A 17,499-nucleotide genomic window follows, 5' to 3' on the forward strand; every position below is an offset into this window, starting at 1 on the left:
GCTTTCTTTAAACCACGGAGCCCTTTTTTCTTTAAGAGCGTCTCTTTATATCAGTGTTTGGCAGGACAGAAATTAACATGATTAACCTGGAACTGTATAACACAGGATAATACAAGGACGTGCTCACTGTTCTTCCCTAGCCAATTCTAATTCTACATAGACAACATACACACATACACACACTTCATAGCATATTAACTGTATGTTGGTAATGAACGACATATTCAACATTCAGTATGTATCACTACTTCTTTTCTAAAAATACTAAAAAAAGGGACAATTCCCTTACTCTGATACCACATTTAAACTTAAAAGATTGCTTTATATTTCTTATCCTTATTCATAGACATTTTAAAGAACTTTTAGAGCACAATTCTACAATGGGAATATTTTCCCACATTTTCCCAATCAATAGTCTTTTGATTACTAACATGGTTACACCAAAACCAAAATATCTTACAATTAGTTTCTTTATGATCTGGTCTCTTTCTGTAAGCAAGGCTTTTAATTCTGCTATCATCTGTATATCTTCGGGTTTTGATTCTCTCATTAGATACTTTTCTTCCATTTCTTCTAGTCTAAAAACAAGAAAGCCTTTAGCTCATTGATATGATTCAGACACATTCTTTTGTAATACCTTATATTTAAAAATTAATCTAGTTAAACTCACACAAAGATTTGAAACAAAACATCTTTTTCCTTAAAACGTAAGCACAATGGCATGATTTCTTCAAGACCTATACTGTTATATTAAAGGATTTACAGGGGTAGATAATGTGATTAAAGGCTCTGCATGTTACTTTTTCAAGAATTTACTCATTCAAGTCATTCAAGAGTATTTGGAGATGAAGTGAGGTGAGCCCTGCAGATAAAATCATATGCTGAATGATACTAACCTAACAAATACAGGTTTGATAATAGAAATGTAGGCTTACTATTAGGAGCACTTACCATATTGTGTGATGACATAAAGGCTTGGTAACATATATAAAAGGGACAAGAAAAGAAAGATACAAAGGAGAGGGGAACAAAGGACACACATGTACGACACCATTGTTTTCTGGTTTATGGAAAACATGGTTTAAAAATTCTGTATTATCAGCTTATAGAAATAAAGTGCAAAAAGAGTGCATCAGGTAAGAGAAGAATTATATTACTTTCTAGGCCTGTTCTGGCCTGAGTGATATGAGATAGTAATAGGCTTGAATGCCACTGACCACTAACGTAGAGGCCACGTTTTATAGGCAGTGGTGACACAGCCTAAAGAATTTAAGAATAGAGAACAGGACAGACTGTAGAGAATGCAAATGGTTAAAAATGCTCTTATCTCATTTTTATCTCACAGTGGCTTAGTGTGAAAAAGTACTTTTAATTTTCAGAAAATGCAAATAATTAGAATAATTTTAAAATCTTAATGTTTTCACAAAATACAAATTACAGAATTTAAGGCTTAATACAATTGTGGTTAATAAAGATTCACAGAAAAAATCATTCACTGAACAAACACTGAGTAACTTCTAGGGAATCCATCTTCTAGAACAGTGATCCACTCCTGCCTTCCTGCCGCCTCCCCACCTCTCTCCCGGATCCTAGAGGGGTACCAGAATCTTTGTGCTTTTGAGTACCTTAAAGCCCATTCAACTTACTCAGCCCAGGGTGAAGACTGGCACTAACTCATGGTTCCATTCCCAGCCCCCTGGCTGAAGTTCTAATCTGGGACGTGGGGAGGTGTGAGGGTTAGGGGGGAGTGGAAGTGTGGGTTAGGAAGTGACTGTCCAAGGATCAGTGGGAACTTTTTCAGTTCAGTGTGAGGTTATTGGTACAATGTGTGAGTTTCACTATCTTTACTTTTGTTCTTTTGTGACAAAGCAGACTAGATGAAAAACAATGTAATTCACTGAGCTTGCATAAAGTGATCTTGCATTTTTATCTCAATATGGCAAGAGTAACTCTTACGTATTTTATGGGGAAAGGTTTTAAAAAGATTGATAAATACTGATCTCATCAAGGAAGAAGGCATTTGAGTTTTATGCTGGAGAAGCCACAAGATGTCACTGGAGTCTTTTCTTGTATTAATAAAATCAAAGTAGGAAAAAAAATAATTAAATAAAATGAAAGCAAAACAGGCCAGCCACAGTGGCTCATACCTATAATCCCAGGACTCTGGGAGTATGAGGCAGGAGGATTGCTTGAGCTCAGGAGTTCAAAACCAGCCTGAGCAAGACTGAGACCCCATCTCTACAAAAAATAGAAAAATTAGGAGGGGCACTGTGGTGCACACTATAGTCCCAGCTACTTGGGAGGCTGAGGCAGGAGGAGTGCCCAAACCCAGTAGTTTGCGGTTGCAGTGAGCTATGATGACACCACAGCACTCTACCCATAGTGACAGAGAGAGACTCTGTCTCAAAAAATAGTAAGAAGAAATAAATACAATAAAGAAAAAATTAAGAAAATAAAAGCCAATTACAAGATTCTAAAACTATTTCTGCACCTAAATTAACGTATCTTATCTTCCTTCTGCAGCTGAGCAAGAATACATGGTATGAATGATAGATAAACAATTAAATGTAAAGCCATACACGATGAGAAGTTAAGGTAAAGTGAATCTAAAGCAATCAATTATAATCTCTGAACCAACATTTTTGCATATTAAAGGTCTGCCCCAAATACAAATTCTAGTGTTTTCATTTAGCTTAAACATTCTCTACCTACAGAATGCTTATCAGTTATTCTTCTCCACAAAGCATTTAAGCAAAAAATGCTTAATAAAGAAGATACCTGGATATTAAAGAAGAAAAAATAATTGATTACATGTAAGAAATATTATCAATACAAACATAAATGGGAAAGCATTAAAGGAGAGAACAAGTAATAGGCTATAGATTTAACTTGCAAATACATTTCAATAACCATTCTGATATCCATTTCAAGCCAATACTATTCACCACTGTCTCTTTCTTCAGTTGCCCCAGGCAGCTCTCTAAACCAGCACTGCTTCTCAAAGGTCCAGGTGAAATACCTGATTTTAGGTTTGTTCTTTTTTATCTTGCAGATCACAAGAAGGAGAAGTCTGTTTCATTCTATGTATCTTACTTTATTCCGTCTATGTATCTTACATGGCCTTCAGGACATTTGCTTACTATCCTATTTTACAACACTCAACCAGACCTTGAGCAGTAGTGCTAGCTAAATTGAATTCAGTGTTGTTGGTTTTTTCCCCACAGAATTTACTTTTGTATAATTATAGCTTAAGCTTCTTTTAGGAGGAAGGGATAAGATCTTTCAGGAATAACAATGTTTTTACTGTAGCTTTTCCTGTGAAATATCTAAGTTATTGTAAGCAGGTTATAAATATTAAGAAAATGATATTATAAGTAGGCAGAAATGACCAAATTCCCAAAGTTATAGGAATAATTAAAGCCTGGGAAACACTCCTTTGTGAGGACTACACAAGTAGCCTTTTACTCAAAATACAGATTTCCCCTAAAAGTAATGGAAGGAAAGAACAGAGAGAAGCAAAACACACAGAATTACTAATTAGGGTCAATTGATGGGTTCTCACCAGGCATGCATGCCCTCATTTATTTCATTCTGGCCCTGAGAATATATAGGTCAAGGTCTATGGTTCATGAACAACACAGACCTAAATTACAAATGCCTAAAAAGCAGTATTAAGTTTCTAACTTACACTGCTTCCCATGCTGTTTTTTTTTTTTTAAATTAGTGAATTAAGATTCTAGAGCCAAATAACAGTACAGTATTATTAGGTACACATATATTCTAGAATTAATTTTATAAAGATGGAAAAACTCTATTATATTATTGTCTTAACTAAATAAAATAACTGCAGCATTTTAACATTAAACTTTTCTTTCCCACTATGTTATGAGCACAGAATCCAATTTGTGACAAGATTACTACTTCCTTATTTCACAAAGTATATGAAAATCACCTGAATGGTAAATTAAAAATCTAACAACAGTGGAAACACTGTTGGGTATCCTTGCCTCGTTCCTGATCTGAGTGGAAATGTTTTCAATTTTACACTATTCAATATGATAATGGCTGTGGGTTTGCCGTAGATGGCCTCTAGACTTAGCCATAGCAGTCAGGCAAGAGGAGATTAAGGGTATCCAAATAGGGTCAGAGGAGATCAAACTCTCATTCTTCACCAATGATATGATCCTATACCTGGAAAATCCCAGGGACTCAACTTCAAAACTCTTAGAAGTGATCAACGAATACAGCAGCGTCTCAGGATGCAAAATCAATACTTACAATCAGTAGCTTTTATATATGCCAACAATAGTCAAGCTGAAAATATAGTCAAGGACTCTATTCCTTTTACAGCAGTGCCAAAAAAGATGAAATATCTGGGAATTTACCTAACAAGGATGTGAAAGATCTCTATATAAAGAGAACTATGAAAGTCTGAGAAAAGAAATAGCTGAAGATATTAACAAATGGAAAAACATACCATGTTCATGGCTGGGAAGAATCAACACTGTTAAAATGTCCTTACTACTCAAAGCAATCTACAGTTTTAATGCAATCTCTATTAAAGCACCATCATCATACTTTAAAGAACTTGAAAAAATAGTACTTTGTTTTATATGGAATCAGAAAAAACCTCAAATAGCGAATACATTACTCAGAAATAAGAAAAAATCAGGAGGTATCACATTACCAGACTTCAGGCTATACTATAAATCTATAGTGATCAAAACAGCATGGTACTGGCATAAAAATAGAGAGGTAGATTTATGGAACAGATTAGAGAACCAAAAGAGGAACCCAGCTACTTAGCGTCATTTGATCTTTGAAAAGCCTATTAAAAACATTCAGTGGGGGAAAGACTCCCTATTTAACAAATGGTGCTGGGTGAACTGGCTGGCGACCTGTAGAAGACTGAAACTGGACCCCCACCTTTCACCATTAACAAAAATTGATTCTCACTGGATAAAAGATTTAAACTTAAGACATGAAACTCTAAAAATACTAGAAGAGAGTGCAGGGAAAACACTTGAAAAAACTGGCCTGGGAGAATATTTAATGAGAGGACTCCCCACCCCCACCCCAGAGGCAATTGAAGCAACACCAAAAATACATTACTGGGATCTGATCAAACTAAAAAGCTTTTGCACAGTCAAGAGTACAGTAAGTAAAGCAAACAGACAACCTTCAGAATGGGAGATTTTTGCAGGTTATGCTTCCAACAAAGGTCTGATAACTAGAATCTACAGAGAACTCAAACTAATCAATAAGAAAAGAAGGGCGGGGCCTGTGGCTCAAGGAGTAGGGCGCCGGTCCCATATGCCAGAGGTGGCGGGTTCAAATCTAGCCCTGGCCAAAAACAAAAAAAAAAGAAAAAGAAAAGAAAAGAACAAATAGGGTGGTGCCTGTGGCTCAAAGGAGTAGGGCGCCAGTGCCATATACTGGAGGTGGTGGGTTCAAACTTGGCCCTGGCCAAAAACTGCAAAAAAAAGAAAAGAAAAGAAAAGAACAAATAACCCCATTTCTATGTGGGCAAGAGACTTGAACAGAAACTTCTCTGATGAAGACAGGTGCATGGCCTACAGACATATGAAAAAATGCTCATCATCCTTAATCATCAGAGAAATGCAAATCAAAACCATTTTGAGATATCATCCAACTCAAGTAAGATTAGTCCACATCACAAAATTCCAAAACTACAGATGTTGGCATGGATGTGGAGAGAAGGGAACACTTCTACGCTGCTGGCGGTAATGCAAGCTATTATGACCTTTTTGGAAAGAAGTTTGGAGAACACTCAAGGAACTAAAAGTAGACCTATTGCTCAATCCTGCAATCCCTCTACTAGGTATATACCCAGATGATCAAAAATTATTTTACAACAAAGAGATTTGCACCAGAATGTTTACTGCAGCCCAATTCATAATAGCCAAGACATGGAAACAACCCAAGTGCCCATCAACCAACGAATGGATTAACCAATTGTGGTATATGTACACCATGGAATACTATGCAGCCATAAAAAGATGGAGACTTCACAACTTTTATGTTTACCTGGATGGAGCTGGAACACATTCTTAATAAAGTATATCAAGAATGGAAAAAAAAGTATCCAATGTCCTCAATACTACTATGAAATCAATATATAATCACCTACACATTCATATGAATGGCAAAACATAACTACAGTCCAGAAAGTAGAAGGGAAGGAAGGGAGGGGGGATATGGGAGGAGAGAGAGAATCTGGGGGGATCTCACCTAATGTGCATGATGCAATGGTACATATCAATACTATTAAGAAATGAGTGTAATTGTGATGATGTGTTACTTAGTTCAATGTAAGCATTTCACATTGTATATCAAAGCAGTATACCGAACCCCATAAATGCATCAATGTACAAAGTTATGATTTAATAAAAAATAATTAAAAAATAAAAGAATGGTCTACCATGACCCTAGCAGGAGTGTCCAACCTGTGGCCCGTGGGTGACGTACAGATTATATGAGGACATTTTTGCTTATCTCTGGTGGCAGATACCGTGAAAATTATGCACGGACATTTTTTTTTTGCTCATAAGCTTTCGTTAGTGTTTGTGTATTTAATGTGTGGCCCAAGGCAACTCTTCTTCCAATGTGGCACAGAGAAGCCAAAAGGGTGACCACCTTGAGAGTGTTTTTGTTTAGCTTAAACTTTCTCTATCTGTAGAACATATCATTTAGATACAAATAGCGCATTCTTTCATTTGTTTCTAAAGCAAATGAAAACCATGACATTTTCATTAGATATGAGGCTTTTACTAAGATAAAAACTGAAGAAAACAAAATTCCTAAAAACCTCTCTGAAAATCCAAGACAACTTTAGTTTCCAGCAGTAGAGAAGAGGATTTCTAATAATCATTCCATAAGAGATACGGACTCCCATCACCATTTCCACAATACTGGAGGGTATTTTCCATCCTGTAGATTGGCTGCCCTGCTCTTCCCTGGAGTCCAACAGTACCTGGAGCTGAAGCAGAAGCAGAAGCAGAAGCAAGAAGCCTCCAGCTGCTCCCAGACTTCCTCAGCTCTGGGCTCTGGCCTGGCAGATGAACCATACTCCTCAGTCCCTCCGCTGCCACCACCTTCTAAGAAACCAAGGACTTGTCTGATTTCAACGCTTTAAAGCCTGGATTCAGATATTAACAACTTCAACTGAGTACTCCAGTCCTTGCGAACTGGCTGGGAGGAGTTCAGATATTGTTCCCCCAGCTCCACATGCTGGAATAGACTCTCCCTGCTCACCGCCTCTGTCTAAACACAAACCCTTCAGCAGAGCCAAGCAGGCTGGATTTAAGGACATGGGCCAAAAATGTCCAGCAGTCTAATACTGCCTCCCAGTATGACAGCCACCCATCCGTACGTGGCTATTACATTTAAATAAATTGAAATTAAATAAAATTTTAAAATTCAGTTCCTCAGCCACAGTTCAAGTTTCAGTAGCCATTTGGGGCTAGTAGCTACCTTACTGGACAGAGCAGACACAGAACATTTTTACTATCACAGACAATCTATTGGACAGTACTGGTTGAGGATAAATTTTATGTGTGTTTTGCTTTTATCTAAAAGAGTAAACACCTAGGCTGGGTGCAGGGGTCATGCCTATAATCCTACAACTCTGGGAAGCCTAAGTAGGAGGATCACCTGAGCTCAGGAGTTCAGGACCAGACTGAGTAAGAGTGAGACCCCATCTCTACTAAAACAAATAAAAAAATAGCCTGTAGTCACAGCTACTCTGAGGCAGAGGCAGGACAGTTGCTTAAGTCTAAGAGTCTGATGTTGTGAGTTAGGCTGACACCATGGCACTCTAGCCTAGGCAATAGTGTAATACTGGACCTTAAAAAAAAAACAAAACAAAACAGAGTAAACACCTTAATCTAGAGGCTAATTATATGATGGTAGCATGTGAAAAAAGAAGAGTTGGTTAGCACGGACCCAATCTGAAGTATAAAATGAAAGGTGAGTCTAGAAAAGAAGATAAAAATTTTACTTACCAATAAAATGAATTCTTTGATTATTAAAAATGATAATATAGAAAAACTAAGTTATTTATACTATCTACAGAAAATTCAGAATGTGCAGAACTACATACAACAGAATGACACAATAGCCAAGACACAAGCTTTACTCTTTTTAAAGTAGCATTCCCAGGTGGACAGGACACACAGACAGACAGAGGTTACTCTTCTTGTGAGCATGTTTTCCCGAGTATGAAGGGGGGATGCCAGGATTTCAGCCTCTACCCAGAGTGACACTGAGGCCAGGGCAATGAAAGCCGAGGCAATGAGGTTTATTAAGCCGCAATCATGCATAATGCATGAGGTTATGAGCTCTCATACACGTACGAGGCAGACACCTGAGCTCGTTCTGTGGCTCAAAAGGATTTAAAAATTACCTCTAATTACAGCAAACACCAAAATCACAGTGGTTAGAGAATGTGAGTCTCCTGACCATTTTAAGGGCAACTATGAAGTGGTAAATATGGTGAGGAATCTTTATAAAATTCACTGGTGAAACATTCGGTGAGTGCCGGCCTGCTAACATGAAGATTCTGAATATGTCCATCAGAATTCTTTCCTCACCCCAGAGGACACTCAAGTAAAAGCCAATGACCGGCAGCCGTCCTGTTGTGGCCGCATGTATGAGAAAGTGTGTGTGTGAGAGTGCCGATGCATGTTACAACAAGTACTGTGAGACTGACCTGGGTACACGGGTGAAATAGGAGGAAATGACGTTTAGATTTGAGGAAGGTAATCAAAATAGTAACAACAAAAGAGGTTATTCTAGAATGTAAAGGACAGCACAGGAGAATCTTAGAAGGAAACCAAAAAGGTCAGCTTGACTGATAAACAGATGACAAGGAACATGGGTGGTTGCTGGATGGTGTAGAATAAGGAACTTTGAAGCTGAGAGTTTACATTAGACTTTGACACTGAGGGTAAAGGAATCAGTCACTAATTGTGACTTTAATGAAGTATGTGTGTGTGTATATATATAATTTTTAATGAATCTTCTTAAATTGATAAGGAGAGCACAGACTAAAGGTGAATGAATTATTAGCAACAACTCAGAATTAATTCTGGGATAAGCTATACTGTACCAGAATATAAACTGCATTGGTTACAACAATTTATAAATGATTAGGAAAGAGAGGAGTTATAAAATATTTATAAGTAGGAATTAGAAATTTTGGTTTAACAATGTGTATGAGCAGTAACTTCACTTGCACTGTTTTTCCTTTAATGATTTTTAAAATAATAAAACAATTAAGTGCTTATTTTAGGAATCAGACTATACTTAAGTATAGAAAATAAACCCTTAGTTCTTTCCCACCTCCAAAATCTCCTCATCCATTCTCTTGCAAGAGCTAGTATTATTAAAAGTTTGTATATTTTTAAGTTTTTTGACATACATGTATTATTCACGTGCACATGTGTATGTATAGGATAATATTCTTATTGTTCAAAATATGCTTTTTTTCCTTAACATTATATAATGGACACATTTGGAGTTTTCACCATGGCATGGTAATTCATTATCCTGAGGGACATTCTGTAGATAAATATTATCCTAATACAACTATAGCAGTAGCAGTTGTTAAAACTACAATTCAGCTGCACACCGCAATTACCATCTATAATACAGCACTAAAGTTTTCTTTCATAACTATCATTTTATTAGAATCAAAATAATAGCTAATCTGAGGCTAAACACAGGGCTCCTCAGTTTATTATCCATATATGAATTTTCTTGAATATAACTTACGACACTTGTAAAGCTGCATTTATTTCCTTGAGTAGCTCGTTAGTCTTATTAAAATCTGCCCGCATGATATTTTTCTCTCTGAGGTGGTCTGCTGTCATGACATCCAACTCTTTTTCAAGTTTCTTGTTTAAATCTTGTTCATGCAACCTGTTTAATTTATTTTCAGTTAAGAAAATGTTATTCTGAGGTCCAGCTTTCAAAACTCTCTACATTCTATCAGATTTGAAATGGTTTTGGTATAATACATAGAAAATTAATGTATACAAGTCTAAATTAAGCTACTTACTTTGCTATAATCTTCTAGCTTGTATTAAAGTTGTCTCCTTTAATGCTTTTCAAATAACATTTTCAAAAGATTTGAGTTAATTATGTACAACGTATAACAATACAAAGTTAATGAATACATATACATCATTCAAAACAAATAACATTTGATCTATGTTCTGGATAATAACACAGCCATCAAATAAAACAAAAAGTAGTCTTCAATATCTTACTAGAAGAGCAGTCTGGTCACAAAAACAGGCACAAATGGCTGTCGGTTTTTCAGATAACACTGCATACTCCTTCTGTTATAAAGAATGGCATACCTTATCTGTTGGTTAGATTCACTTCGTATTCTGAGAATTTCTTTCCCCTTGAATTCCAGTTCTTTGGTTAGGGCACTTATATTCTCATGAAGGTGCTGTATCTCCTTATCCAAGTCAGAAATGTGATGCTCTCTGTGTCTTAACTCGTCTTGTAGATCTGTTATCCTACACATGTGCTCCTTACTCTGTAAAATACAAGTAATTCTTAAAAATTTTCTATCTGCTCTGTTTGTGTTCATTTGAAGGAAAGAAAACGAAATACTGGAAAGTGAAATGTAATTATTCTGACATTGCTTCAAAAGCAAATTGCTGAAAGGAGAAAACCTCAAGTCCTCTTCTCCTTCCATATATGTAAGAAATGTTCACATAGTGTCAATAATGCCAGGGTTTCAAGGGACCCAAAAGATCATAAAACACCCCCCCCCATCTCACAAATGAGGAAACCAATACTCAAAGATTATTTATATTTAGTGGCACAGCTGAGATCACATAGTTTTATATGTCTTGCAGTAAAATACTGGTAGCATTGCCCTTTAACTTAAAAGGATCTGCATCCATAGAGGCCATCCCAAAACACACACACACACACACACACACACACACACACACACACACACACACACACACACACACACACACACACACACACACACACACACACACACACACACACACACACACACACACACACACACACACACACACACACACACACACACACACACACACACACACACACACACACACACACACACACACACACACACACACACACACACACACACACACACACACACCCTTAGAAAGCAGACCCTGTCTGTCTGGTGCTGGTCTAGCAATTATCTTTTATGACAGATAAGCTCCCTTCCATTTTTATAAGAGTCATTTTTCTGACCTTTACTTCGATTTTTCCTAAAAGCCAATTTTGGTTTCTGAGTTCTGCTGGCCAAGATATTGTCAATTTCAGCATTAAGGCCGGTTGAAGAGAATGTAACTGTGTAACTTCTGGCCATGGTTACAGGTGGCCCGTTTAACACCTTCTAGCAATGAAGAGAAGATTTGGGCTGATCATTTAACACAGGTGAAAACTAACCAAGTGAAAGCCGTAAGTCTAATTAAATAATAAATAACAGCTTTGCTTGCACTATGCTTCAAAAAAAATCCATCTATCCACACACATACATTCCAGATCACACATCATCTAATTTAAGGAAAATAGTAGCTGTGCTAGAATGATACAAAAACACACTTTATCTTCTTTCTTGATGAGGACCTGATCCTTGTATAAGTGGGCTACCCAAAATAGCTATTTAAACTTAGCTTCGAATTAAATTTGGTAAAAATGGAGTCAGGTGCACTGGCTACACCTGTTATCTTAGCACTCTGGGAGGCTGAGGTGGGTGGATTGCCTGAGCTCACAAGTTCAAGACCAGCCTGAACAAGAATGAGACCCCATCTCTACTAAAAATAGGAAAACTAGCTGGGTGTGGTGGTAGGTGCCTATAGACCCAGTTACTTGGAAAGCTGAGACGAGAGGACCGCTTAAGCCCAAGAGCTTGAGGCTGCTGTGAGCTATGATATCACAACACTCTACCTAGGGTGATAAAGTGAGAATCTGTCTTAAAAAAAGGAAAAAAAAAAAACTTAAGTAAAGACGAAAATGCGGTTTCTCAGTCAGAGTAGACATATTTGGCCCACATGGCTGCTGATTACCATGGTGGATAGCACAGGTGCAATGTGGTCTATCACCACAGACTGTCTACTGTGCAGTGCGGTACTCACTCCTCTCATCATCACAGACAGTCTACTGTGCAGTGCTGCCCTCACTCCTCTTCATCACCACAGACTGTCTACTGTGCAGTGCGGTCCTCACTCCTCTCATCACCACAGACTGTCTACTGTGCAGTGCGGTCCTCACTCCTCTCATCAGCACAGACTGTCTACTGTGTGGTGCTGTCCTCAATCCTCTCATCACCACAGACTGTCTACTGTGCGGTGCTGTCCTCACTCCTCTCATCACCACAGACTGTCTACTGTGCAGTGCGGTCCTCACTCCTCTCATCACCACAGACTGTCTACTGTGCAGTGCGGTCCTCACTCCTCTCATCAGCACAGACTGTCTACTGTGTGGTGCTGTCCTCAATCCTCTCATCACCACAGACTGTCTACTGTGCGGTGCTGTCCTCACTCCTCTCATCACCACAGACTTTCTACTGTTCAGTGCGGTCCTCACTCCTCTCATCACCACAGACTGTCTACTGTGCAGTGCGGTCCTCACTCCTCTCATCACCACAGACTGTCTACTGTGCAGTGCTGTCCTCACTCCTCTCATCACCACAGACTGTCTGCCGGGCAGTGCTGTCCTCCCTCCTCTTATTACCACAGACTGTCTAATGTGCAGTGCTGTTTTCACTCCTGTCATCACCACAGACTGTCTAATGTGCAGTGCTGTCCTCACTCCTGTCATCACCACAGATTATCTACTGTGCAGTGCTGTCCTCACTCCTCTTATCACCACAGACTGTCTACTGTGCAGTGCTGTCCTCACTCCTCTCATCGCCACAGACTGTCTACTGTGCAGTGCTGTCCTCACTTCTGTCATCACCACAGATTGTCTACTGTGCAGTGCGGTCCTCACTCCTCTCATCACCACAGACTGTCTACTGTGCAGTGCGGTCCTCACTCCTCTCATCAGCACAGACTGTCTACTGTGTGGTGCTGTCCTCAATCCTCTCATCACCACAGACTGTCTACTGTGCGGTGCTGTCCTCACTCCTCTCATCACCACAGACTTTCTACTGTTCAGTGCGGTCCTCACTCCTCTCATCACCACAGACTGTCTACTGTGCAGTGCGGTCCTCACTCCTCTCATCACCACAGACTGTCTACTGTGCAGTGCGGTCCTCACTCCTCTCATCAGCACAGACTGTCTACTGTGTGGTGCTGTCCTCAATCCTCTCATCACCACAGACTGTCTACTGTGCGGTGCTGTCCTCACTCCTCTCATCACCACAGACTTTCTACTGTTCAGTGCGGTCCTCACTCCTCTCATCACCACAGACTGTCTACTGTGCAGTGCTGTCCTCACTCCTCTCATCACCACAGACTGTCTACTGTGCAGTGCGGTCCTCACTCCTCTCATCAGCACAGACTGTCTACTGTGTGGTGCTGTCCTCAATCCTCTCATCACCACAGACTGTCTACTGTGCGGTGCTGTCCTCACTCCTCTCATCACCACAGACTTTCTACTGTTCAGTGCGGTCCTCACTCCTCTCATCACCACAGACTGTCTACTGTGCAGTGCGGTCCTCACTCCTCTCATCACCACAGACTGTCTACTGTGCAGTGCTGTCCTCCCTCCTCTCATCACCACAGACTGTCTACTGTGCAGTGCTGTCCTCCCTCCTCTCATCACCACAGACTGTCTACTGTGCAGTGCGGTCCTCACTCCTCTCATCACCACAGACTGTCTGCAGGGCAGTGCTGTCCTCACTCCTCTCATCACCACAGACTGTCTACTGTGCAGTGCTGTCCTCCCTCCTCTCATCACCACAGACTGTCTACTGTGCAGTGCTGTCCTCACTCCTCTCATCACCACAGACTGTCTACTGTGCAGTGCTGTCCTCCCTCCTCTCATCACCACAGACTGTCTACTGTGCAGTGCTGTCCTCCCTCCTCTCATTACCACAGACTGTCTACTGTGCAGTGCGGTCCTCACTCCTCTCATTACCACAGACTGTCTACTGTGCAGTGCTGTCCTCCCTCCTCTCATCACCACAGAGTGTCTCCCGGGCGGTGCTGTCCTCACTCCTCTCATCACCACAGACTGTCTACTGTGAGGTGCTGTCCTCTCCTCTTATTACTTATATTTCTTTGTTCTCTTTCCCAAGCTAGAAGGAGTTTCAAAACATTTAATTAAAATGTGATGAAAAATATAATTTTATGACCAATACACTAAACACTTAACTACTTCCTTCCTTTTAAAAATAAAACTTTTCAATACAGACAGTAAATAATAACTAGTGACAGTAATAGCTATTACAAAATAATTTTCAGAGATTGTGAAGATTCGATCTATCCACATCAGCAAATCATCCCAGAGCATATTTTTCTCATTTTACCTGTCGTCTGCTGATGTCCAAGCTTCTCTCTAGCTCCATTTTAGCAGCTGCCAATTCTTGATGATGACTGTGCCGTAACAAGTCAATTGCAGCTGCATGTTGATGGTTTAGTTCTGAGCGTAGGGAAGCTGGAAAGAAGGGGAAAAAAGAAGTTTTGCAAATTTTAGGAATATTATTGATGCTTTAGGTAAAAATTATAATAGTAGAAGAGTGTTCTTTTTACATTTCTAACACTTGCATATGCCCATTAAATTATTAATAGGTTATTACACATGACCATGAATTTAAATATTATGGGCTGTCATATACTATAATGAATTTAAAGTTCGTGTAGCTTTAAAGAGAATATGAAAGAACTGTAAATGGTTAATGGATTGAGGTACTTCTATATACTCTTTCAGTTTGCAAGTAAAGTGTTAAAGGAGATGAAATGTTTTTAACTCTTTCACTATTGGAGTAACAAAATTTTAGAACTAAATGGTACCATAAATATTTAGGAAGCAACTTCCCATCCAAGTAGAAATTCTTTTGTAATATACCTGAGAGATGTTAAGCACTGGCTGGCAAATGCATGGAGTGACTGGGAGGTCATCTGTTTCATTTGACTTTGGGATTACTTTAGGCAATCCATAAACATTTACTGAATGCCAGGTACCAGGCAAGACGGGAAGCAGTGTTAAGAAATTAAGTAGGCTATCGGAGGTAAATATTAGATATGATGAAAGCACACGGTGAAAGAACCCAAATTTCCTAAGAGTGGGAAACTGGGGATGCTATCCTAAAGGTATCGTCACAGTAACTCTGTCTAAAGACCAAGTAGTAGTTCTTCAAGTTAAAAAACAAAAAAAGGCATTCAAGAAGAAGGAATACCATATGCAAAAGTGGAAAGAATCCCATCTGCCTGGCAAACTATAAGAGTTTTGGTATATGGCAGGAGGCCACAGTGCACACGGTCATAGTAAAAGAACCCAGGCTGATAAAGTTTTAATACAAAATGCTTTTGACTTTCACTTTCAGGTCATGAGTCTCACACTGGAATACGTACAGCAGTATGCCTGAAGGAACTCAGAGATCACCCATGGTCATCGTCTGAAATACGAATTTTATTTAAAAGATTTTTGGAAAAACTATTTTTTTATATTAAAATAAACTGAGATACATGTGAATAAAATACACATTCTAAATTTTAACGCTAAAACATGAGACTTCAAAGAAATGCTATGCTTGTAGCTAGCCAATTTAACTCCTCCTGAGACCTCCATGTAGAGTAAGAGTTCAGTCTCCTCACGTGTTAAGGGAAGAACGTGGGACTGAAGGATTTAAAGCAGAAGTCACGTGGTGAACTCTGAGCATTACACAGTGAACACTGACTGCAGTCTGGAGGACGTGCTGCAGGAAAGGAGATCAGCATGAAGATTTGGGTAGTCACTCAGCTAAGAAATGGTGTGACCACAAACCAAGTATGGCAGAGGACTAAGGAGGAAACAAATAAAAGAAATAGCTGAGACTGAAACGAGATATGGCAGTGAAAGAAAAAAAGCTGACTATGACTCCCAATTTCTTTATTTCCTTGTTTTGCCAACAGGGCAAATAGTGATACCACTAATTAAAGTACGAGGTACAGGAATATAAACACATTTTGGACTATAAGAAGATAGTGAGTTGGTATTTTAAAATTTTGAGTATAAGTTAGAATATTTGTGTAACACAGAGCTTTGGCCTACAAATGCGTATCTGAGTCACCAGCACACAGACGGCAGCTGGAGCCATGAATGTGGAGCCATCAACCAGGAAAAGACTGCAGACTAAAAAGCAGACCAGAGGTCATGGACTTACTAGGGCTTGAATATAGGCTGTCCTTCCCAAAAGGCATGCTGACATTTCATGGTCATTGTCCTGGAGTTGAGAGGTGTAGCCTTTAAGAGGTGTAACCCACAATGGGTTAGCTAGTGAGAGAGCTCAGCCCCTTTCTCTCTGGCATTCATGCCCTCTCCATTTCCCGCCATGCTATGACGCCTTCAGCAGATGTGGCCACTAATCTTGGACTTCACAGCTTCCAGAGCCACGAGCTAAATAAACCTCTTTCTTTTAAAAATTACCCAGTCTGTGTTGTTCCATTACAACAACAGAAAACAAGTGAAGACAGGGCTGGATCCTGGGAAACAGCAGTATTTATCAGATGCACGTGGAAGGAGGACTGGCCATGAGATGAAATGGGCAGCTGTCAGAAAAGCAGGGTACGGCAGGGATGGGCTACTATCATGAAAACCAAGGGGGAAAGGCTCGAGAAGGGTGTGGCAAAAGGGGTCCAATGTTGCGGACAGGGCAAATAAGACGACAGCTAGCAAGTGAGAATACTTTGGTTTTGGAAGTTCAAAGTTCAATGGTGACCTCAGGGACAGTAGTTTCAATGGAATGATGGGGGCAAAATGTATACCTGAAGGATCCCAACAAAAACCTACTATCTAGAATACATACGAACAACCTTCACAACTTAAAAGTAAAAATACAATTCAACTTGAAAAGAAGATATACAAATGGCAGACGAGCACATGAAAAACTGTCCAGTATCATTAGCCAGCAGAGAAGTGCAAATTAAAACAGAGTCAGCAGCACACTTGCATCGGAAGGGCTAAAATGCAGTGAAAACATCAAATGTGGGTGAGGATGTGAGCAAACTGGGCCTTTCACACACGCTAGTGGAAATGTAAAACAGTGTGGCTTCTCTGGAAAACAGTGTATAACAGTTTCTTACAACACTAAACATGCAAATACCATATGACCCAGAAACTTCACTTCTGAGTATTTATCTAGGAGAAATAAAAATGTATGTTTATTCGAAAACTTATACATGAATTTTTATTTGTAATAGCCAAAACCTGAAAACCCAGATGACCCTGGATGGGCGAAGGACAGCAAACAGTAGTGGGCCAATACCCTAGAATACTACTCTGCGGACAAACTACTGATCCATGCAATCATCTGGATGACCC

General features: G+C 39.4%; 1 protein-coding gene across 11 annotated transcripts in view; it reads right to left on the bottom strand.

Moving 5' to 3' along the window:
* Positions 1-17,499, bottom strand: part of FAM184A (family with sequence similarity 184 member A) — a 128,003-nt gene that overhangs the window by 7,231 nt on the left and 103,273 nt on the right. For 7 of the 11 annotated variants that reach the window (XR_008380161.1, XM_053591441.1, XM_053591444.1 and 4 more), the window contains 4 exons: positions 14,507-14,634; positions 10,386-10,570; positions 9,796-9,942; positions 461-578 (listed from right to left, as the gene is read on the bottom strand). Coding sequence is in view for 10 of the 11 variants with exons in the window: in XM_053591441.1 (XP_053447416.1) it covers positions 461-578; positions 9,796-9,942; positions 10,386-10,570; positions 14,507-14,634 (578 nt within the window). In the remaining variant the exon portion in view is untranslated. The remainder of the gene's footprint in view (positions 1-460; positions 579-9,795; positions 9,943-10,385; positions 10,571-14,506; positions 14,635-17,499) is intronic. The other 4 variants (XM_053591445.1, XM_053591448.1, XM_053591446.1 and 1 more) reach the window with 2 other exon arrangements.

This window comes from Nycticebus coucang, chromosome 5, assembly GCF_027406575.1.
Source record: "Nycticebus coucang isolate mNycCou1 chromosome 5, mNycCou1.pri, whole genome shotgun sequence".
Classification (NCBI taxonomy): domain Eukaryota; kingdom Metazoa; phylum Chordata; class Mammalia; order Primates; family Lorisidae; genus Nycticebus; species Nycticebus coucang.